The sequence below is a fragment of the Nanorana parkeri genome, unplaced genomic scaffold, assembly GCF_000935625.1.
Source record: "Nanorana parkeri isolate BGI_ZX_2015 unplaced genomic scaffold, ASM93562v1 scaffold257, whole genome shotgun sequence".
NCBI classification, from domain to species: Eukaryota; Metazoa; Chordata; class Amphibia; order Anura; family Dicroglossidae; genus Nanorana; species Nanorana parkeri.
This window is the reverse complement of record NW_017306525.1, coordinates 1,501,991-1,525,789: the sequence shown is the minus strand read 5'-3', so window position 1 is coordinate 1,525,789 and position 23,799 is coordinate 1,501,991. Positions and strand designations below refer to the sequence as shown.

The 23,799-nt window shown below is 39.3% G+C and overlaps 1 protein-coding gene across 1 annotated transcript; it reads right to left on the bottom strand.

The window, feature by feature from the left end:
• Positions 1–410: 410 nt before the first annotated feature.
• LOC108787372 (tetraspanin-18-like) lies at positions 411–23,187 on the bottom strand. Its single transcript, XM_018556905.1, has 7 exons — positions 23,131–23,187; positions 22,256–22,450; positions 14,781–14,855; positions 10,871–10,969; positions 2,510–2,683; positions 1,847–1,930; positions 411–458 (listed from the first exon to the last, which is right to left on the bottom strand). Exons 1-7 carry the CDS (start codon positions 23,185–23,187, stop codon positions 411–413), a joined length of 732 nt encoding a protein of 243 aa, XP_018412407.1.
• Positions 23,188–23,799: the final 612 nt, after the last annotated feature.

The window sequence follows — 23,799 nt, the reverse complement described above, 5'->3', positions numbered from 1 at the left end:
CATGTCTAACAAGAGAAAGCTTTTTGTAAGCGTAGATATTGTATCATGTTCATCTCTGTATAAAAATACCATGTTGAGTCACAGAATCTATGTGTACATCCTACTGTACTGTGGTTTCACAAACATGATTAGTCAAGCTAATTACTGAACACTACTAATTAGCATGAATATGTGATATACAAAATATCTTTAAAAAGTGTATTGCACTCTTTACTGCAGATTTTTTAGGATTTAGTGACAACTTAACTGAAATATGTTACTATTATTTGAAGACTCCTATTTTAAACAATTATTCATATAGAGAGAAATGTGGAGAGAAATGTCCAGGTTGTGTGGGATTTTTTTCTTCTCTGTAGATCTCCTGGTTAAGTGTTCTTTTTATTCCTGCATCCAGCCATATCTTCTAGCTTTTAGTCAAAGTTGTAGTAAAGACAAAGTGCAAAGAACATAGCGAACATCTGTAGGTAAACATGTAAAACAAGTTGAAGAGTATCAAGCTATTAAAGAAGTAAAAAAGCTATTTTTTTCCACAAATTAAAGATCTTGTAGGATGGTAATTGAGTTTCAGCAACACTCATGATTTAAACCCACAGAAATGATCAAACCTTGAAAGACAACTGGAGCAAATCTTGAGCTGCCCATAGCAATTAAGTCTACATTCACACTGGGTGATTTGTGATTCCTCCAGCAGTAATCCCAGGTCTTCTGTTTAGATGCAGCCACTGTCACCATTCAAATTAATGACCAGGTAACAGTGGCCGCATCTGTAAGTGGCAGACTGATGTAATCGTATGTGATACAATTACATATGTTTTGGAGTAGATCACTATCACTGGACATAGATAAATTCACTAAGAAATGCCAAGCACGGAACAGGCAGATATGGATGGCCTTTCAAGCATTACATTTGTACCTTGTGTTCCCTACACAGCCTACTCCTATGAATAGTCTTAGCTACTACTGTATGTTGTCAAGCTAGAAAAAAGTGGGCCTTGGACTAGCTATCAAATTCTATGAGACAACTTGTGCTGAAGTGGTTTTTTTATACACCTATTCTTTGAAGGCATTTATGAAAATAGTAATAGCTTTTAAAACCCTCTTTATTCATTTAGTTACAAAGTGACTGCATAGATGTGATGATAATGGAAGCTAGGGCCAGATCATGTTATTTTAATTCACAAAGACCGGCTTTATATGAAATTAAATAATGGTACTTTGCTTTTAAGCTGGGGATCAGTGGCCAAAGAAATACAGTAGAAGGAGTTCAATGAACAAGTTGATGGGACTACAGTAAAACTGTAATTGATTGCCTTGTCTTTGTACACAATTATTTAATAACTCTCTTTACCCCAACCTATCTGTCTATCTCCCACTCTGACTGCCTTTAGGCGATCCCTTCATACTCATCTCTTCAGGGAAGCCTATCCTTCCTCAACCTAACCACTCAACCATCACGTTCTCAAACAATTCATCCCCACGCAGCTACCTCCTCGCGTATTAAAAAGCCAAATCTCAGTATAAAAGTTGGCTGCAACCTGAACCGCCATAATCAATCACAAACACTGTGTGTGGTTTTTTTTTTTTTCTATTTGGCATAAAGTAACCATTTAGTTGCTGGGACCCAGTACTGTACCTGGAAATTTGATCTTATTTGTGAGAGAACAAACAGAACTGTCTGCATGAATGATTTATTTTTGTGTATGTGTTGTTTGCACAACACAACCCTAATGTTATAGTGTGAACAGTGACGCACAATTACATAACTGTATTCACCATGATTTTATAATATCTGCACAAGCTTCAAAGTTCTTACAACTGTTTTAGTAATTTTTTAAGCTTAGCTTACCTCAGTACCAAGAACCCCAAAGCCCACACCTCCTGTTATGGAAACATATTTCTTCAAACTTTTGGCAATGGTGATAAAACAGCCCTGGGACACATAAAAAAATTAAAATACTGCACATATTTTATACAAAGAAACACTTGCACCTAACCTAAAAGCATGAAATAATCCCAATGCAATTTCAAACAAAAACCTTTTCTGTAAAAGAAAAAAAAAACACTAGTCCCTGTGGCACTAAAAGTCATACACATGTGGAAGAACCTTAAAACTGAAGTCCAGACAGATAAAAAAGAAACAAATTAATGCAGCTCTGTATTCATAAATACATTATTTGTTTAAATGCCAGCAGAGGAAGTATCTGAATTTGACTTTGCATTAGCCTCTTGTAATCCCCTAAATTATGCTCAGTTACAAACATGGTGCAGGAACAAGTCCTAACCGTTTTTTTAATGTAATAAAGAAAAATCTATTGCCCTGGCAGACCATGATGTGCTGTTTGCAAGAGCTAGAGAAATATAAATCCTTTTGCAGGTAAAACAGCTCCTATAAATGCATTTCAATTAGCCCAAGAAATCTGGAACTATGTTGTTTCCCCCTCCAGGGGATCAGTGGATATTATTCATATACACATATACACATATACTGTGTGAATATATAATATTTTACCTGATTGTTAGTGTAGTCTGGAGTATTCTCCATACATTTCTGTCTGTCCTTAATAACTCCAACTGGGTCATCTCGTTTGCAGCAGGCCTCTGGCCATGGAGCAGAAGGGTACAGATCATTGAAATGCGATTTGTTACCAAAGTCACCAAGCCCAGATATGCCACAACACGACAGCTGAAACAGCCAAATAGAAAAGCACACATTGATTTAGCATAAAAATAAAATAGAGCAAAATAATATTTAGCCGTCTCAAATACACTGCCTGGCCAAAATAAAGTCACCACCTGGATTTAGCTAACAAAACAGATAAGTCCCTTCCATTGGAAAATTACTGCAGTGCTTCATATGTATCAGCTGGCAACAAGTTATTTAACCCCAACTGATGCAGTGAGTAGCTTCTCATTTCTTAAAAAAACATGTCAGAAGACATATCCTGTGGTCATGGAAAAGATGTAACTCTGTTTTAGAAGGGTCAAATTATTGGCCTGCATCAAGCAAAGAAAACAGCTAAGGAGATTGCTGAAACGACTTAATTGGGTTAAGAACTGAACAACAGGTTTTTTTTTAACAGAGGTGCCTACACCCAGGAAGGTGGTCTAAAGACTTGATATAGGATTTTGGTGTATATATTTCTTATGTTTAAATAAATGTTTTTTTTAAAATTATATAGAATAAATTGTATAAGGTAAAAGTTTCTAATTGCCTAACGCCAGTCTGGGGGAAAGGGGAGTGGGATTTAGGATCACTGCAGTGCGACCATATGGGCACTGTAGGGCATGCGTGGTAATGGATAGGGATATACTTAAACTAACCCAAATAATATATACACTGAGTGGCCAGATTATTATGACCACCTGACATTTGTAGGCAAATTAGCTATAACTAGCTATAATTTCACGCTGAAGTAGCTAGAGGGCCAGACCATTATAAATAGGGAAGCAGGTTGTTAACCACGATAGTAGAAGTGATTTTTTTCTGAAGATATGGGTAAACAACGCGATTTAACAGCCTTTGAACGTGGGATGATTGTTGGCGCTCTGAGCCATGGAGCGAGTATCAGCAAAACAGCAGAATTCCTTAAATGTTCAAGAGCAGCTGTTGTTAAAGTGTTTAAAGACTGGACTGTCAGCAGAAAATCTGGGTTTGGTCGTGCAAATTGTGGCCGTCAGCGACTAGTCAATGTTAGGGCAGAACGGAGAGTGGCAAGACTGGTACAAGACAACAGAAGGGCAACAGTGCAGTGTCAGATTCCTCGCATCACCTTTCAACATCTCGTGGAGTCACGTGGCGGTCCAACAAAGTCATCTCGTGGAGTCATCTCGTGGCCCAACGAAGTACTGATGGGGTGGTCATAATAATCTGGCCACTAAGTGCATATATACACTGTATTGCCAAAAGTATTGGGACGCCTGCCTTTACACGTACATGAACTTTAATGGCATCCCAGTCTTAGTCTGTAGGGTTCAATATTGAGTTGGCCCACCCTTTGCAGCTATAACAGCTCCAACTCTTCTGGGAAGGCATCCACAAGGTTTAGCAGTGTGTCTATGGGAATGTTTGACCACTCTTCCAGAACTGTAAATGTGTGGTTCGGTAAAGATGTTGGGACGAGAAGGCCTGGTTCGCAGTCTCCACTCTAATTCACCCCAAAGGTGTTCTATCGGGTTGAGGTCAGGACTCTGCGCAGGCCAGTCAAGTTCTTCCACCCAAACTCACTCATCCATGTCTTTATGGACCTTGCTTTGTGCACTGGTGCGCAGTCATGTTGGAACAGGAAGGGGCCATGCCCAAACTGTTCCCACAAAGTTGGGAGCATGAAATTGTCCAAAATGTCTTGGTATGCTGATGGCTTAAGAGTTCCCTTCACTGGAACTAAGAGGCCAAGCCCAACCTCTGAAAACCAACCCCTCACCATAATCCCCCCTCCACCAAACGTTACACTTGGCACAATGCAGTCAGGCAAGTACCGTTCTCCTGGAAACTGCCAAACCCAGACACGTCCATCTGATTGCCAGACAGAAAAGCATGATTCATCACTCCAGAGAACACGTCTCTACTTGTCTAGAGTCCCATGGTGGCGTGCTTTACACCACTGCACCCGAAGCTTTGCATTGCACTTGGTAATGTAAGGCTTGGATGCAGCTGCTCGCCCATGGAAACCATTTCTGTGAAGCTCTCTTTGCACTGTTGATGTTCCAATCTGAAGGCTACACAAAGTTTTGAGGTCTGTAGCTATTGACTCTGCAGACAGTTGGCGACTTCTGCGCACTGTCCACCTCAGCATGCGCTGACCCCGCTCTGTCATTTTACGGGGCCTACCACTTCGTATCTGAGTTGCTGTTGCTTCCACTTTGTTATAATACCACCAACAGTTGACTGTGGAATATTTAGTAGCAAGACAATTTCACGGAACACCTGAATCCAATGATTTGGAGGGGTGTTCCAATACTTTTGGTAATATAGTGTATGAAAAATAACAAATGTTTAATACATGAATAATGATTGTATAATAAGTAGAAAATTATCTTTCTTTATCGAGATTCGTTATAACTGATAGATTTGTATAATGCATCTTTAAACTATGTATAAATGATTACAGAGAGAGGAGTCAAATCGCAGCTTGAGTAATCAATCTGGATAGGAAACGGCAAGGGTTGCTAGGCTGCGAGTAAACAATTAGATGGAAACCTATAGTTGAAGTGTGCATGCGCGGCTATAGCTGCTCTTGAACATTTAAGGAATTCTGCTGTTTTGCTGATACTCACTTCATGGCTCCGAGCGCCAACAATCATCCCACGTACAAAGGCTGTTAAATCGCGTTGTTTAACCATATCTTCAGAAAAAAATCACTTCTACTGTTGTGGCAAACAACCTGCTTCCTTATTTATAATGGTCTGGCCCTCTAGAAACTTCAGCGCGAAATTATAGCTAATTATAGCTAATTTGCCTAAAAACGTCAGGTGGTCATATAATCTGGTCACTCAGTGTATACATATATGGGGGGATGCGTTTTGTGTTGTTTTTTATTTTTTGTATACAAGGGGGGTATAATTTGAGGTCCTGAAGATTGGTGTGCACCAGCAAGGGGCATTAAAGGGGAGGGTTAGGGAGGGTAGGGGGTGATGGGAGTATTTTGAGGTAGATTGATTTGTAGGAATAGGGAGGGTGGTTGATTTGCTAACAATCCACATGCCCATTATACACATTTAGCTGCACGAAGTGGTGAGTATAACCCCCTAAAATCTCCTTGACAGATCAGATACATTGAAAGATATCAAATCAATGTTAGCGGTGATGCTGACCTAAGATGGATGTTTGCATGATCCTTGGCAAGGAGAAGAGTACTTAGGAAGGGGTCAATATCCATTGTATCCTTGCTGTGCTTGAGAATGCTGTCCTGGTCTGAATCTCCCATGATCACTACAAGATCTTGGTGAAAAATTAATGCAGCTCTGGACAGAAATAAATGTTGTGATATTGTATAAGCTTATCAAAACGATGCCACAGAGAATGTGTGCCATTTGCGGTCCAAATGCGATCCAGCGAAACATTAGAGTGTGTGACTTTTATTTTGTCAGGCAGTGCATATGCACAATATTTACTAACGCTAGTAAATGAAGGACAAACATTAAAAGAAAGATGTAAGTAGAATGGGAGTATAAGTATACTTTTTCACTCAAGTCAAGTAAATTTTATGTGTATCTGCATCTCTATTGGGTAGTAAAAAATTTCTTTAAATGTATAAATATTTTAGTGCACCTTTAAGATTATATTATTTCAAACTAAACTTGTAAGTTTATTACTGTTTTTGTGCAGCTTCTACTTTTTCAATCTTTTTTACAAGGTTTTAATTTTTTTGGTAAAATTTGACATATTGACCCTGATTTTTCATGTTATTTTAACACCGGATAAAAAAAGCTAGACCACTGAGTGAAGACGTTCAATTTTCACCTGCTCCCACCACATGAAAAGGTACTATCGCACAGTGCAACGGTTATGTAGATGCACTGCTAGACCTAGGAAATGTGTATAAACCTTTTCATTAGCAAGAAATGTCCTAGGTTACAAGCCTATGATTCAAGGCCTTTGAACCACCTTCTATATATGAATGCTAATGATCACAGTCACCCAAACTACCACCATGGTGCTTTCAAGGATGTTAGAGAAAAAAAGTGTTTGGTACCCTGGAGCTCCGATATACCATGTATATCCCTTTGGTTGTTCTCTGGTTGTTCCGATATCTCAGAGTTTTTTTCCTTGGTACTTCAGTACAATGTGTTTAGTGATTTCCAGACGTTTGAATTCCAATCATCTTGGTTCAGGAAACAAGGTCATTTCTATGGTCCGTGAGGGAGCTGCCGTTCGTGTGGGTGACACAGCATGTGAAACACACACTCAAGGGTCATATACCTTTAATCATATGGATTACAGAGACTTCCTCTCCCTCAATTATAGATAAACAGGATAAACAGTCCCTAGTTCATTGTACTCTCTACGCATCAGATGCCAGGAACAGGTCAAACCTATACCTCAAAGTAAAGTCACAGCTCAGTTTTCCCCTTTCCTTTTTTCCCCTCCCCACCCCCTCCCCCTTCTTTTTGCTGAATTTTCTACATTTTCAAAGAGGAAAAAGTACCGAGAGGGTCTAAAAGCTATATTGGGAGAATTCCCTCTGTAAAAAGTTTTGAAAATAATAACAGCCGCAATCTGTGTGAGTGCATAGTATGTATGAAAGTATGCATGTATGAATGTTATGGACAACGTTGTTTTTTTTTTTTATATGTAGATTTTGTTATAGAAATGGAATTACGGGTGCGATAAATATGAGATTTTGTAACAAATAAAGTTTATATTTTTACAAGAAAAAGGTCTCGGTCTGTTTAGTAACCATCTCTTAACAGTGTCCTCTCCTTTGAGAACACTGCTACCATTTTTTTGTGCTTTCAAGGATGTCCCCAGAAGAGGGGGATTTTTCCCAAAACACCGATACCTCTTGCTGATTGGCACCAATCCTTAGCGCTCCTGGTGCCTAGAAGGTATAACTGCAAAGGAGTGGTTAAGTTCAAAAAGAAAAGAAAACCCGTAGAATCCTGAGTGAGTACCGCTTTGGCTTCCGCTGGAGACATGTCTTTCAGTACTGTTACAGGAAACCTAATTACTATGGCATTGAAGTGAATTATGTCCACAGGGATCAGCAGCATGGGACAGAAATAGAATAAATACCATGGGGGACATTTATCAAGTAAATCAGTGACATAATTAGTGGCAAATCTGGCTGCCTCTCCTTCAGAAAAGTCTCTGCATCAGATTTACAGATCTCTGTGTCTGATTTCCTGGTCAGACAAGTGTGACAGTTTGCAAAGTTTTAAGACAGATTTATTACAAAAAATGCACAGGTTCCCACTCTAAACAGTCACATAATTAAGGAGTGGTCGGGGTCAGGTTTTATTCTGTCCCAGCGCTACTTTACAGGAGAAAGAAATGAATGACTCTTGCTGTAACCTTGCAATAAATCTCTCACAAGTTGTCTCACTGCTCCTGTTTAGCACTGCTTTGCTATGTGACAGAATTGATAGATGTCCACCAATGTATTTTCTTACCAAAGGAAATATATGGATAAGTGAACCAAATTATGTGAATCTTCTTTGTAGCAGATCACACAGCCTTGCTTGCAGCAAATTCTTATAAGTGATTAGTGGGGTAATTAACTTATGTTTTTTGCTGCCATGTATTCATTTGTTCAGATTGACCCAATATAAAAAACCTCAGCACACAGAATCAAGCTATCATTTTTAGTCTGGTGGACTGGGAAGAAGGATGGGAGAAGGTAGTGGTTGCTGTAAGTCGGGGTTTTTTTTAGAAAGTGAGCATACTGTAAGTTACATCAAAAAGATTTGTTGTTGCAGTTTCAATGTCACAGCTAGGAGGAAAAAATGCAAGGGTCATACTTCATTTGTGTCTTCCTTTTATGTGTTGGTTGGCAGCAAGCCCAACACTAAAACTGTAATAACGTCTAAAACTCACACTAGAGTACCTGAACATTTGACATATTGCTTAGAGGACACTGTGCAGCTCATTGGTAAGGTGGCCTCATGTTGCTCCTGGGTTCAGAGGGGGTCAGGTTCAGCTAGGGTTCAGTCTGAACCTGTGCTCATGTTGCTTCTGGGTTCAGAGGGGGTCAGGTTCAGCTAGGGTTTAGTCTGAACCTGTGCTCATTTCTTATTAATAGAACCCCCCTGCCCAACGACACACACCTCTTGGGTCTTTACATTTTTAAGTAGATTCAGCTGTCGTAAGGTCCTGCACTACCTGGGGACCTCATGGCAACCTTCTGGGGAATCACAACATTGCCTATTTACAGCGCCGGCCCGCACATCTCAGAGCGCTTCCGCCAGCCCGCACATCTGCCCTTGGTGAGATCCTCCATGTTCCCCTGGTGAGGCCCTCCATATGTGCCCCTGGTGAGACCCTCTGCATGTTCCCCTGTGGAGACCCTCCGCATGTGCCCCTTGGTGAGACCCACTGCATGTGCTCTTGGTGAGACCCTCCGCATCTGCCCCTGGTGAGACCCTCCACCCGAGATATCATGCCGAAACCCCATAGCAGAGCGGCAGCATATAGTATGTAGAAAATTAATATACTGTTATTCTGTATTGCTGTATAATGTATCGCTAGGATTTGTAGTCCTCTATAGTCTGTGCCAATCTGCATTGCTATATAATGTATTGCTGGGATTTGTGGTCCCACTACAGCTTGGAGTCAGTGATAGAATTACCAGGGTCGCAGCAGCAGCAGAAGTTGCAGCTGCGACCAGACCCCAACGCTCCACCATTGTTCTAAAATTATAAGTCTTTATATTTTTTAGAAAAACTGTCACAACACTAAAAAAAGTATCAGTAATTGGCATCGGTAAGTACTTGAGGAAAAGTATCGGTACTCGTACTCGGTCTGGAAAAAATTGTATCAGTGCATCCCTAATATCAATGTTTAATAATAGTGTGTGACTGTGGAGGAACATTAGAGTGTAAACTACTCTGGTGCAGAGTATTTCAGTATTTTCTGTACTGCATTATGTATCCGAGCTATAGCAATGTATAATAATAATAATAATAGTGTGTGACTGTGGGGGGACAATAGAGTGTAAGCTCCTTTGGTGCAGAGACTGATGTCACTGGCTCACCCTTACAAAAAAATACAGCATTTTTTAAGAAGTAATACTGCCGTGCAACTGCAGTACAGCTGAAGTATTACTGCAGTACATCTAAAATACTAGTAGGATACAACTGCAATACAACTGCAGTACAGGTGAGCATTTCTAAAATACAACTTGCAATATAACTGCAGTATTACTGCAATACAGCTGATGTATTACTGTAGTACATCTAACAGGGCTATGCACTAAAGAGTGAAGAGTTTGGAAAAGGCAGGAGAAGTGAACAATCTAGTACAACATAGGTGAACAGGAAAGTGAGCTGAATTGGAGAATTTTTCCAAATCAGCTATTTTGGCCGGGATTGTTCACTTCTCCTGCCTTCTCCAAACCCTTCACCCTTTAGTAAATAGACCTGCTGATGTTGCATAGCAGTGGTCCATAGCTTTTACTTGCTGTAGAGTAGTACTGTAACCACAGCACTGACTACATGTTGCACAATACAGCATAACTGCAGTACAATGTACAATGTACAGTAGTACGAGTGCAGTAGGCACAAAGTGCAGTAGAGTATCACCAAACTGCAGCTATACTGTATCTATACTTCATTATATTGCAAATCAACAATTGTACTTCATTTTACTGCAGATGTACTTTTTTGTACTGCAATGTTACTGCTGTTAAACTTTAATGTACTCCTGTTGTACTGTTTTTATACTTCAATATATTCACTAATCCGCACATATACCAAAATATTATGAAAGTCACTACCTGTGCTGCTAAGCTCACCCAGATATTCAAGCCACAATTATCAGGCACACATTGCTTCTAAATCTAAGGTCTTACAGATATAAACAACTTTACAAGCCGATTTATATTGAACAGTATTTAAACCATTGAAATAATATTTGTAAACATTTCAGGAAATTATTAGTATTTGCAATACAGATTATGATTAGGATTTTCTAAAAGACAATTCATGTTTTGTGTAGTTACCCCATAGAAAATGACAACAGTATGCTTCTTTTAGCATAAAATGTCTGGGAAAAATAGAATAGCCTAATAAGTAATATTAAAAATATTGTTGAACATTTACATTTCTATGCAAACTGGAGAACTATTGCATAGATAGTATAAGTAGTTTTTCTACATAAAATAACATGCGCATTAGTTTACTGGTCCTTCAGCTCACACTCATGTAAATATCTTACTGCGATCATAATGGTGTTCCATGACTGGCTGAAGACTTCAGAAGAGTTGTCTCCTTTGTAGTACTTTTGTAGCTCAGCCCGAAAATGATCTTCCTTTATCTGTAAGGGAATCAAGAATGAGATGCTGCAGTTTATCAGTAGGGATGAGCTTTGGGTTTATGCCAAGCAGTGAACCCAAATCATCCGCAGACATGGTGAACCCATGCTGCCATTTGCCACCATAGCAACCAACTACTAATAATGCACTTTCTGGCCTCTAAACGTAAGTCAAATGGGAAGGCTTTCTTACATGCCAGCACCTTGCTAGAAAAAGGCAGGGTTCCCAGCTATCCTATTGACAATGTGCTTATCTGGGATAGTGAAAGCCTAGGGAATTAAGCTGATAAAGTGCATGGGGACAGATTGGTGCTTGTAGGCACTGGTATGTTAAACTAGATGTAAACTCTCCCTTTAGAGTGAAATATGCTGCGCATTTTGGGGGATTTGGGGGTTGAGAGGGGATTTTTAGCTGTGAATGCTGCTGATTTGTGTCCTGCAGCTGATTTACAGCCTCCCCACATGCAAAATCGAATCTAGTCTACAATCATAACAGACCTAATGTGTGTTTTTAAAAAGGTTTATTTTTTTTTTTTGCAGGCTGCAATTTTTTTCAAAGCCTTCTTTTTTCACAGCCCCCACATTTCCTGGGTAATGCAGGCAGGAGATTATGGGAGACAGGAGCAGAGCATTGTCACCCCTTACACAAATTGTCCAAACTAGGGCCATTATATTACTATTATCAGATGTTAAAGCTTATACGACATAGTGACCCTACTGCTTAGGTTCGTATCGCTGTTGGACAAGACATTCCCCTTAATGGAACCCGTCAGGGATGCCCTCTCTCCCCCGTCCTGTTTGCGATATCCCTGAAACCTGTTTTGTCAACCATAAGATACCAACAGGACATACATGGTGTGTAGGTGAGGGAAAACAAATGTGCAACACACGCAGATGACATGTTGTTTTACATACAACAGCCCTGTATCACCATTCCAAAAATTGTAGCAGCCCTGAGGGTCTATAAAGAGATCACTAACTTTAAAATGATTCTCACCAAATCCTAAATCAATCAATTAAATAATTTATACAATTAATCTCACCCTGCCATCTAGAGAGGTGTGTGAACCACATAAGTTGAAATACCTGGGTATTTATCTTATTCCAAATCTAAATGACTTATTCCTTTGTAATTAAACAGTATACTGTTATTGAACACAGTACGAAAGGATCTTCACCAGTGGGCCTCCCTATATCACTCATGGATAGGAAAAATGAATGGGATAATGAATGAAAAAATGAACATCCCCCAAGATTTCTTTTTCTTTTCCAGTTGATACCCACAGGGGTGCCTTCTACCTTTTTTAAAGTCTTATTACTCCCTAGTCTCCCATTTTATTTGAAACTGAAAAAGAGCAGGGATCTCCCATGGCATCTTGGCTAGACCTAAGGAAGTATCATTAGTTATATTACTTGACTGGGAATAAACTTACTAAACTGTGTGTTAATTTAGAGTCAGATCTGTGTAATGTGGCTCTTAGTGCTGGGTGTTGGTTGCCGAAAAAGTATAGATCTCTATCTTGTGATGTTCACCCCTGGACACCAGTAGATAGAGGAAGATAAAGGAGATGAACTAAAAGCTTCTCTGTAGGTGGTATCTCACCTTAGCCAAGTTGAACTCTATATCTTCAGAGATATCTGTTATGCTCTTTCGGCATTGTTACCAGATCTGGTATCAATGCCCGATAATTGAAAATTACTGGTCGGAAATTGCTGTTATTATTGAGGCTATGTCTGGGTTTTTTACCTTTCCTTGTCCACTTGAGTTGCAGGTTCAGCTTGTGTGCAATGTTTCTAACACTGACTGTTGCTCCTAGGTGCCCTCTTATGACCAAACCCGTAAACTTCATCTTTCTACGACTACTGGCAAATATCTCACAGTGATGATGCAAATCACATTTACTATATAATCATCCGACTTTTCACTTGGTTTTCACCTTTGTGTTTGTTCAGACCTACCAAGTGCTCTCTGCTTCTTTCTGTGCTCTGTGTATAATCCTGGCTCTGTCTACTTACCTCCTGGTTCCAGACTCCAGCTATTGGACTCACTCATCCTGCTCTCTGCGTTCCCAGACCTGGCTCTACTGACTACTCGCTTTGGCTTCTGACCTCTGGCTCGGCTCTGACTAAGTCATGGATTTACCTATTATTTGCTACTTTGTTTATTGTCACTTTCAATAATCTCCTTTATTTTTTAACCTGCACTTTTAGTTTCCGTCTGGTTTCTTGGTTCCCTGACACTCTATACAGGAAGTACTGGTTCAGTTAGACCCATGGAAAATGTTTCACTGTGCAGGGAAGCCAATAGATAGCTATGAGCAGTCTATACCCCTCACTAGTTAAATGCGGTCAAGTCTCTTATCCCACTATATTGGAAACAACTTTGGTTTTAAAGAATAGACCAGACATGTATTCTGGAGGAACTAATTCTTAGCACCTGAGACTGCTTTAATAGACTGTAGGCCTGTTGGTTCGCCTATAAAACTACTGTGTCTTACTTGGTTTAAAATAACCTCCACCCAACTTTGATGGTAATATTGGTATCCATAGAAACCCCTGATATTTTAGACAATTGTGTTACTGGAATCCAACTGCAGTCGTCATTTGGGCCTGGGGCCTATTTTTTGTCTTTTCTGGTCACGTTACTAATTTGCATATACAGGTGAAACTCGAATAATTAGAATGTCGTGCAAAGTTCATTTATTTCACTAATGCAACTTAAAAGGTGAAACTAATATATGAGATAGACTCATTACATGCAAAGCAAGATAGTTCAAGCGGTGATTTGTCATAATTGTGATGATTATGGCTTACAGCTCATGAAAACCCCAAGAACCCCAAATCCACAACCTCAAAAAAGTAGATTATTACATGCAATCAATAAAACAAGGATTGTACATAGAACAATATCGGACCTCTGAAAAGTACAAGCATGCATATGTACTCAGTACTTGGTTTGGGCCCCTTTTGCAGCACTTACTGCAATTACTTTTGCACGATATTCTAATTATTCGAGTTTCACCTGTACAACTTTGCTGAAACTGTAACTTTATGCAGCTATATATGGAGCGAAGTAAAAATTGTTCTACCTTTTCTGTATCACTGCTATATGGTGCTAATAGCCTCACAGTATGGACTGATGGTGTATATATTATGTTGAATTTTCAGTTTTTTCTTTAGTGGTTGCATTTATGACTACTTTACCAAACTATGTTTGAGTTCTCTGAATTGCAGTGCTGGGGTACATTTTTTTTAAGTGCGCTGCCTGTGTACACAAAGCTCTACAACCTATTATATCTTTGCACAAGCTAGCCACCTCTCTCCTAGTGTTTCCATATTCTGCAGCCTCCACCCATGCCGTCCCACCTCCTTTCTAGTGTTCCCTGGTTCTTTAGGCGTAACTTAAAAAAAATTCTGTTCAGTTAGATCGCAATGGTGCTGTCGGCAGCAAATACATGAAAAAGAGATGTTTATATTTGCTGCCTTATTCAAGTCCTGTCCTCTCAAGGGGCCAATTTCTACAAAACACCTGAAGCCTATATTACTTGTAATAAATCGGATTGGGGTGGTGCTGCTTAGTGATTCCCTTTGTTTGACAATTTCTTGCCTAATACCCCTACAAATTGCCAGATTTGATTTTCAAGTCCCCCCCCACCCCCCCCTCCCTCCATGGGGTTTGGATTTAAGTTCGCAAATTTTAGACTTTATGATGGGTTCGATGAACACCCTGTCAACCAAACCCAGACACATTCCCTCATCCCTATTTATCAGCAAATATAGTTTAATTCAGTGTTGCGACCTAATGATTTCTTACCATTTTCTGAAAGGTCAAGGCCATAATAACACCAACAAGTTGCACAGTGAACAGAAGTAAAACAAGTATAAAGAACTGTAAAAAAAAAAAAAAGAAGAGAGAAAAAAACAACTTGTTACAATTGCTGTATGTAAAAAAATAAACACAGAAAGAATAATACATCTATGTAATCTTATCTGCAAAACAAGATTGATATGGTCTGCCTATTTTTGCATACTATTGGACACAAATAGATCAATATTTGTTAAAGGTCTAGGGTGGCTACAATGTGAGCATGAATGGACACATCAGGAGAGCTCCATAAATCCTACTACATCATCCTGCATGCTTTCCTTAGCTTATATGTTACTGACCACAAGTAGATACCGCTTTTGTGGGACACCAGAGCAGCTTCTCATGCAATTCAGGTTTTCTGCTGTGAAATCTGCTGGCAAAGCGAGAGCAAACAATAGCTCTCCTGGTCTTTATACTATTTTCCCCCTGAACACTATAATTCTCTAGCAGATACTCACCTCAAGGTCTTGGAAATGGCTTTTGCCTAAACCCATTCCATCCTCATTGCCTCGGAATGATTCTCCGAACTCACAGTCTGCCATCCTGGTTGCTATAGAGGCCTATAAGGCCATTATGATTGCTTAAATAGATCATCATAAGATCAAGTGCACATTCATCTGGCAGGAACTGGGCAAGAGTAGAGGCTGCATCACCAAGGCAGAATCGCAGATCTTCACTGTGGAGATCAATTTGAGTTCCCAGGGGGTCTCCATTTCCACCTTACAGCAGCTCCTGAAACTCCTAACTGTTCACAGCGGTAACACCAACAATAGAGCCAAGGGCAAGGACCGTGTAGTCTTCACAAAAGTATTTTCCGCAAGCTCATGTCCATTATGGAGGTCTCTTCTACATATGTGGTCGAGTGGGCCCACAGGATCCTGACAAGCTGCAGAATTCCTGGAGCCAATTCACCCCCTTTCCTGGTCCAATTTCTGAACTACAGTGACCGAGACAAGGTCCTACCTGTTAAAGACAGTACCCTTCTCTTTTTCCTGGATTTTTCACCTGAAATCCAAGACCTTTCATGGATGTCTGCAAATGTCTGTAAGTTAAATGGCTGAAATATAGTATGCTGTACCACTGGAAACATAGGAAACCGCACAAAGATGTGGATACATTATTTGATAACCCTACATCAGCCAGTTATTGTTTGGATGATGACTGGTAAGAACTTGGCCCTACTGCTATATTACCTCTCACAGGTAGTCATTGCTATCCTTTTCTGCTCATAGGAACTGTTTACTCTGTTTCACTAGCACTTCTGGTCTCCCCTTCTTTGTGCTATGTCTCTACCAACACTTTTTAAAGAAGTGTTATCATCCTAGATTAATTATGGATATATCAGATAATTATGGTCATATCAGATTCTTTCATATTATTAATTGTATCAGATTCAGAACATATCATTAATTATGGTCATATCAGATTCTTTCTCCATATTGTACAGCTTTATACTGTTAAAATCTCAACTATCCCCCCTGCCTGTTTACTGTTTGAGTCAGTCAAGTTTCTGTTGGCAGGAGAATTTGCCTCTTATTGCTAGACAAATTATAATTGAAATGATATGATCTGAAATGATCTAGGATACCTATAAAGCCACAATAGGAGGAGGATATATTTCTGCCATCAAGGCAGCCAGGTTCCAGCAGGTGTGGCTGAAGATCACGACAGAGTGTTACTATATTACGAAATATATGAAATATTTGTGGGGGAGTCAGCAATTTGCCTTGAAAATTTGGCCTTTAGTTCCTAAATGAATTTAGCTGTGGTTGAACCTGGCTGCCTTGATGGCAGAAATATATCCTCCTCCTATTGTGGCACTCTTAAATCATTTGAGGTCCTTAAAGCTACCTTTGGCATGGCTTACTCATACCTTTTTTCCCTTCTTTTAGTTAATACATGCTTTCCTTGTGTAATTTGGCCCCTTGGGCCACACAGTCGGAGCTACTAAAGCTAGAGAACGTACTGCAGGATTCTTCCTTAAATAAACCCTTTCTTCCATTTATCAAATGCTCCAGTCATCCTTCTCAACAAAACAACTTGCTTGCAAGGGATATTGGACAGCTAATAGACATGTGCAGGGCAAAAAAAATTGTTTCGGACGAAACAAATGAAAAACATTTTCATTCATTTCGTCAATGGAAACAAATTTTAATGCTGTTTAGGATTCGGAGGCAACGAGCCTCCGAATCCGAAAACCACACAAAGAAACTGCAGAACGAGCGGCGGCCATATGAAATTTCTGGGTGCCGCCATCTTGGTGTATACCAAAATATGCTCCAAAATGGCGGCGCGCATGCGCAGAACATGCTGGCGGCCGATCTGGCCGCTGCTCGTTCTGCAGATAACGTCACCCAACGCTGCAAACACATGGATGGTAGTGGGTATGTGCAGAATGCGCCGGCGTCCAATATGGCCACCGCGCGTTCTGATAATTCATTTTTATATCCCCTAATATCGTTTTAGTATATTGGGGCATATAAAAAATGTGTTATTTCGGATTTGGACGAACCCCCGAATCAACTGAATTTCGTTGATTTGCAGGTTCGTCCGAATTCAAATGCACATGTCTAACCGCTAATATCCCAGCTGAGGAGGATTGGGATGACTGTTTGAACTATACCTTCAAATGCCTTAGCTCTGATAGAGATTGCCTTATCCATTTCAAATTTCTCCACAGGATATACCTGAGCACGGTAAAACTTCAAAAGGTCTTCCCAACTTCATCCACATCATGCTGACAGTGTTCATAGTCTTCAGCTGACTTTTTTCCTGTTGAGACTTATTTGCCAGGTTTTTGACAGATTTAACATCCTGATACAACCAGCACATCACCTTTACCTTTTGGGTTTAACAGAATCTCCAACTCCCCCGATTGCCACACACACCAACTGCGTAGTTTTCCACCATGCTCACAAAGCCATCATTCTTTACTGGGAGGAAGCTGTGCCACCCTTTAGAGGACTCCTGAAAAAAAGCTAGCTTATTCTATTTTATAATTTTTACAAAGCCACTTTTGAAAGTAGTGGGTGCCGCAGAAATTTAAAAAAAAGTTTGGAATCTGTGAAATCTTCTAGCTTAATATGTTTTCTCTCATTTTTCATGGCTATTAGTCAGTCAGCACCTCAACCTTTTGCACTTAATGCATAGGTGGTAGCAGTTTTAACAAAAGGGACCATCCTTCTCTATCTAATCCTCTTTTATTTTTGCACTCCTCCAATCCCCCCTCACATCCCCTTCACCCCTACCCCAGCCCCCACCACCCCTTTCCTTAACTTCTCCTCTTTCCTGTATACCAACATTCCCCCCCTCAGCTTTCTCCCACCCAGTTCCTCTTTCTCTGTTTTCTTGAGGGGCTCTTCTGGTATATAATGTATTCCCTTGGTATTTGGGTTTTGGTCTCATTCTAGGGTGCAACTGTAGGGTTACACATATTTTCTCCTTGTCATATCCAGCCAAACAAGCTTTAACACACCTTTTGTTTGTAGCTTGGTTTTTCGCTTATTAGTCTAAATGTTGTACACTTGTATTGACATACTATGAATTTATGCTTTCAAACTAATTAAAAATATTTTTTTTAAAGGCTAGGGGTCTATTTATTATTATTTTGGAACAAGATCCACACAACGTTCACCCAAGATTTGCCCAAACTACAAGCAAGATTCTCCCAAGTTAAAATTTCTTAATTCTTCAGTGGGAAAGTGCTTTGCTGTACTATTTATCCGATTTAATAATTTATTGACTCATTCTGATATTCACCCACTGTTCACCCATTTTTTCATCTGGTACAATATTAAAACTATTTGCTGGTTTGAAGTGGGTGGATGTGTATGTTAAAGGACTTTTTGATTTGGGACGGCGGATTTTCTTGCACTTAAATTTGCTAAACCTGTGTTTAATGTTTTTTAATTTTTTACTTTAAGAAAAAAAACAGCACACTCCACCTCCCAGAATCTTTTTTTTCAACTGAGAAAAAAAGGGTGTGCCCCCACCCACAGCCTGGCACATCAGGCATGTGGGCTAGTATTCTTGTGGCAAGGATGCCCCAAGTGTGCAGCCCTCCACTTTTACCGTGGTTCCCAAAAAATGGGGGTCCCCCTTTCAAAGCATCAGTGCATCCTGATATAGATAGATTTCTGAAACATTTGCACAAATATTACACAACATACAAAATTGAGACTAGTATCTTTACATTCTATAGGGTTTCTGCTTTCAAGAAATAATAGGGACACGGCTAATGAATATATAGCTGTATTTGCTTTGCTCAGTTTTTAACAGTTAAGATTTTAATGACTAAAGAATGGTGTGAGAGCACAGAGATGGATCAGATTTGCATACCGGACTGTTCTAACTCCTACCCATTCAAACAACTCAATGATTCCAAATATTCATATATTTCACAGAAAAAAAATTAACAGTAAGATTTACCCTTTTAATTAAATCTTACATGCAGTGGGATTTAATAAAAAAAAATAACAGTGCTAGTCTAAAATTTGCAGTTTTGGAATTTACAATCCAATAATTATAGCTTTTAATGAAATTATAATTAATTTATATTACAGCTGATTTTTTAAATAAAAGAATTAACTACTAAGCCAAGTATTCGTAATTTGCAGCTTGTTAAAAACATGCAAATCATTTTACTTGCTGAGAGAAGACAATGTGGCTAGCATCGTAACTATATATTTCCACAATGATGTGTGCATTTTATTCATTCAATCCTATGGATGAAATGTAATCCAAAGGTTCCATATTTCTCATGTTTCCAAACACTGCTTTCCAGCCTTACATATCACTCCTTGTTAGGACTGGGCTTCATTTAGAAGGATTCCTTAAAGTTGTACTCCAGGCAAACAGCTAAACAAATGAATCAAATATTATTAAAGAGCTGTTTTGCATACTCTCCTACCAGTACTGACTGGTACTTGAACAGCTCTACCACACAGCACAGCCCTGTCTGGCAGGGCAGGATGACTGATTTTTTATCAGACAGGAGGCTCATATTATGCTTAAATATTTATTTACTTTTCTCCAGCAGCAAAGAGTTAACAGCAAGTAGAACAAACTTAATAAGTACAAACAAACTAGCTAGAACATATAACTTAATAATGAAGGTGGGTTCAGAGAGCTATATGTTTCTTGCGCAAGGCCAATGTAGTTCTTACCAGTGACGGCATTCTGATCAAATTAATCCCCAACATTCAAATATTTCCAATGATGAACCTGGTCCTTCTGTTGAAAGCAAGATGTTTGAGGAGTCCTTTATTAAAGAAGTGTGGGCAATTATATTGGTGGATTTGCTTCACTAGACAAAGGACGTGCATCCTTAAAAAAGCATTATAACCGTAAGGTTTTTTTGGGGGGCTGGAAAAGGCAGGGGCCTTTTCCAAAACTTCTCTCACAGGGTAGACAGCCCAAAGGTCCTTTCCCCACCCAGACTTCTTTGTGGGACTCACAACAGCTCTCTCCATTTTTCCCACACCGATGCAGACCTTGGCCATAGAGAGGCCATAGAGGCAGCAATTGATCCAGATTCTTATCGGGTAATAAAATGCATTCAGTCTTTTTTCCCAGGAAAATTGGAGGGCAGAATGTTTAATTTTTCTATGTGTGGTAAACTATTACAGATGGTGCTTGGGTATTGACAACGGAAAGGGATTACAAGATCGGATTTCATTCTCATGTCGGGTTAAACTGCATTCCCTGCCCCACTTATTTCAATACCCAGAGTCAAATTTTCATAGAAAAAGAAATTGAAAATCTTTTTCACAAAAGGTGCCATCATGAAAGTTCCGTGGGATACCCCAGGTTTTCTCAGCATCTTATTTCTTGTAAAAAAGAAAAACGCTGGTTATCGCGTCATAAACCTGAAACATCTAAACAAATGTTTGAAATATCAACACTTCAAAATTGCAGGTATTCATTATGTAATATTTGTATTAATGCTCAATAATTGGTTAATGAAAATATCTGGAAGGATGTCTATTTGACTGTACCCATTCATTCCGATCATCAACAGTACATTCAGTTTTCGTGGAAAGACCACAAATGGCAATTTACCTGTCTCCCATTCGGTCTGGCATCTGCTCCGTGGTGTGTCACCAAACTGTTAAAACCTGTTATGGCTCTTCTCCGGAGCAGAGGCGTTTGGCTTATTGTCTATCTGGACGATATCCTTATTTTGGCTCAGGATATTATTACCATCCAGAAACATTTGGGATGGGCTTTGACCCTTCTTACCAATCTCGGTTCATTATAAAACGTAGCTTAGCATGTTTGGGAGACCCGAAGTGCAAAAGGAGTTCGACTCAGCCGATCCAACATCTGGATCGGCTAAGCCGAATCTCCGGCAGCCTACTCACTGCTGTTCAGTCTATTCTTATAGATGCCGAAAAGCAGTGAGTGAATAGCCGAATGCCGCTGAGCGACATTCGGCTCGTCTGTTCTACTCGGTCCAGAAGAAAACCAACTGTTTTCTATTGGCCGGCGGTTCTGCTGCCATCAAAAAAGAAAAATTTGCCATAGGAATGCATTGCTAGCTTCCTATTGGCTATTTCAATTTACAATAGCCAATAGCAAACTAGCTATTGTACCCACCCTCTGCTGCTATCAATCACTAGTGGGGACCATTGGTGGGTTGCGGGACCGGATTACCCACATTGTGAGAAGAGAGTATTTATCATTATTCACACACCTCTGGCATAAAACATGAGGAGGATGGGCACCTATACATACTTTTATTTCTTTCAGAAGTGCACAGTACCCAGTAAATGAAAATAAATATGCCATTCAACTAAGTGCATTAAGTAGTGATTGTCACTAAACGATCATGAGGAGTGGATGGAACAGTGTGCACATTAATTGAGAATGTGAAGTGACTAAGGTAACCATGTTGACCAAGTAAACATAGTCTGCCTGTTAGCACATTTGTTTTCTTACAGAATACCTTCTGACAAGTACAACAAATAATTATAAAATGACCAGTAATATATGAGCCATAAATTATTCAGACAATTTATTTGGGAAGAATGTGAAAGCTAAAGATTTAGGTGAAATTGTTATACCAGTTTTGCTGAGTAACCCTACTATACCGAATTTGCTCAACTGCCAATGTAATAATATTGAATAATATGCTAAATATAATATTCTGATATCTTCTTTACTATCACTTAGACCTAACTACAGCTTGTAATCTTTTACTGCTATACTATTTAGACACAGAACTGGAAAAAAAAGTTTGACTTGTTAACCTATATGGAATCAAAAGATGTGATTCCATGAAATGGGTTTGGTTAACAAACATTTCAAAGGTACCTCTATTTTTTATTTTTTTAAGGATGTAATCTAAACTAAATAAATTATTAAACATGCTTTACAGGCTTGCGGGCAATCTCCAAATACTTTGAATCCATTCAACTTACCAGTAATAGCAGAGGTTTACTCTGCCGAATTGCTCCAAAGCATCCCAGGAATCCAAGCAGAGACAGCGTTAACCCAACAAAGAGCAGGATGTAGCCACCAGCACTTAGTAAAGCATTTGAAGTGAAAAGACTCTGAAAACCATCAGGATCAACTATAATCCATATACCAACTCCTAAAAGGCAAACTCCTCCCAACTGCAGAGAAAGGATAGGAAATAAAATTAGAAGGACAGGATGCAAATACATGCATTAATGTTTTTCTATGTTTCAGTAATGTTCCAACCTTGCCAGGTTGGGGGTTGAATCTCCCCACTGAGGGCCTGAACAATTGTGAACATACATAAAGGAAGAAACCCTGCCACTTTCAAAATGTAGAAGTTTATTTTGGGTCAAATTTTTCTCAAAATACTAAACCATGAGTTCACATTTCCTCTACACTGACATCCATCCACATTTAAGTTAAAGTCAATGTCTTGACAATTTGCTAGGGCTCTGTAGAAAAACTGGTGGAAATGTAAAAAATCAAGTGGAAAATACAAAATCCATGTAGAGTTTGCCCCTACTAGAAATTACCTGTGATGCAAGAGATTTTTTCCTTAGCTTAGTGAATGAGGTTCATTAAGCAGAGGTTCACTCTGCTGACTCCCATCATCCAACCATGTTCAAGCACAAAAAAACTATGTTTTTTTGTTATTTCTTTGTAAGTGATTGGGTATTCTTTGCAAAGTGAGTTTTCACCACGTTCACAAAGCTAAGAGAAAATTCCCTTGTAAAGTGAAAACTTCCTTGCCAGGTAAACAGCCTATTCACCCTTAATAACTCGACCTCCGTGAGTGTAGGTAAATTGAGATGTCTTTCAAATAATTCATACTTACAAATATAAGTGCATTGAAGAGAAACATCATATATTTCATGAAGAGTAGGATACCCATATCGTAAATGCGCTTTCACCTGCAAGGCAGTTACAATCAGTCAATTTAAATGATTTGATATAAAAGAGGCTATTTATGTTTTGGTTTTTTTCCTGTATTCACACATATTATACAGCTATTTACAAACTATAAAAATCAGTTTACTTAAGTATTTGCCAGAAAGGAATTTGCAGTCGAATGTCTCTACCACAAGCACACAAACCTACAGACCATAGGGTCAATTTAGTTAGAATGCAGGTAGCCTATTAGTACTGAATTGTGAGCGGACAGCCTGCAACTCCTTGAATAACCTACACAGGAATTGGTAGAAAACCCAGGGTCTACCCAGGCTGTGTTCCTAGTGAGAACACTTTGTTACTTATCACCCAAGGTCCAAGTAACGAAAGCTCATAGTATGCTGATAATATTTTACATTTATATACACGTGTCCTAAATTTCCCTACTGAGCTTATTTTTTTATACCAATCACAATTCTTTTCAGTTGAGTACAGAATGATTACAACTTCTGTCCGGTTTCTATCTGGTCCCCATTGAGGAGAGTCAGAGCAGCAAGTGAAGGGTAATCTGTTCAATGGGGACACAGACAAAAACAGTATCATATTTTCAGTAGGG

What these genes read in the sequence shown, in the direction of transcription:
- LOC108787372 (XM_018556905.1), bottom strand. Translation starts at nt 23,187, where the DNA reads ATGGGTATCCTACTCTTCATGAAATATATGATGTTTCTCTTCAATGCA. An exon ending in GTAAACCTCTGCTATTACTG is followed by an intron (nt 14,856 to 22,255) that starts GTAAGTTGAATG and finishes TTTTTTTTACAG; the next exon opens with TTCTTTATACTTGTTTTACT. An exon ending in CAGACTACACTAACAATCAG is followed by an intron (nt 1,931 to 2,509) that starts GTAAAATATTAT and finishes TATGTGTCCCAG; the next exon opens with GGCTGTTTTATCACCATTGC.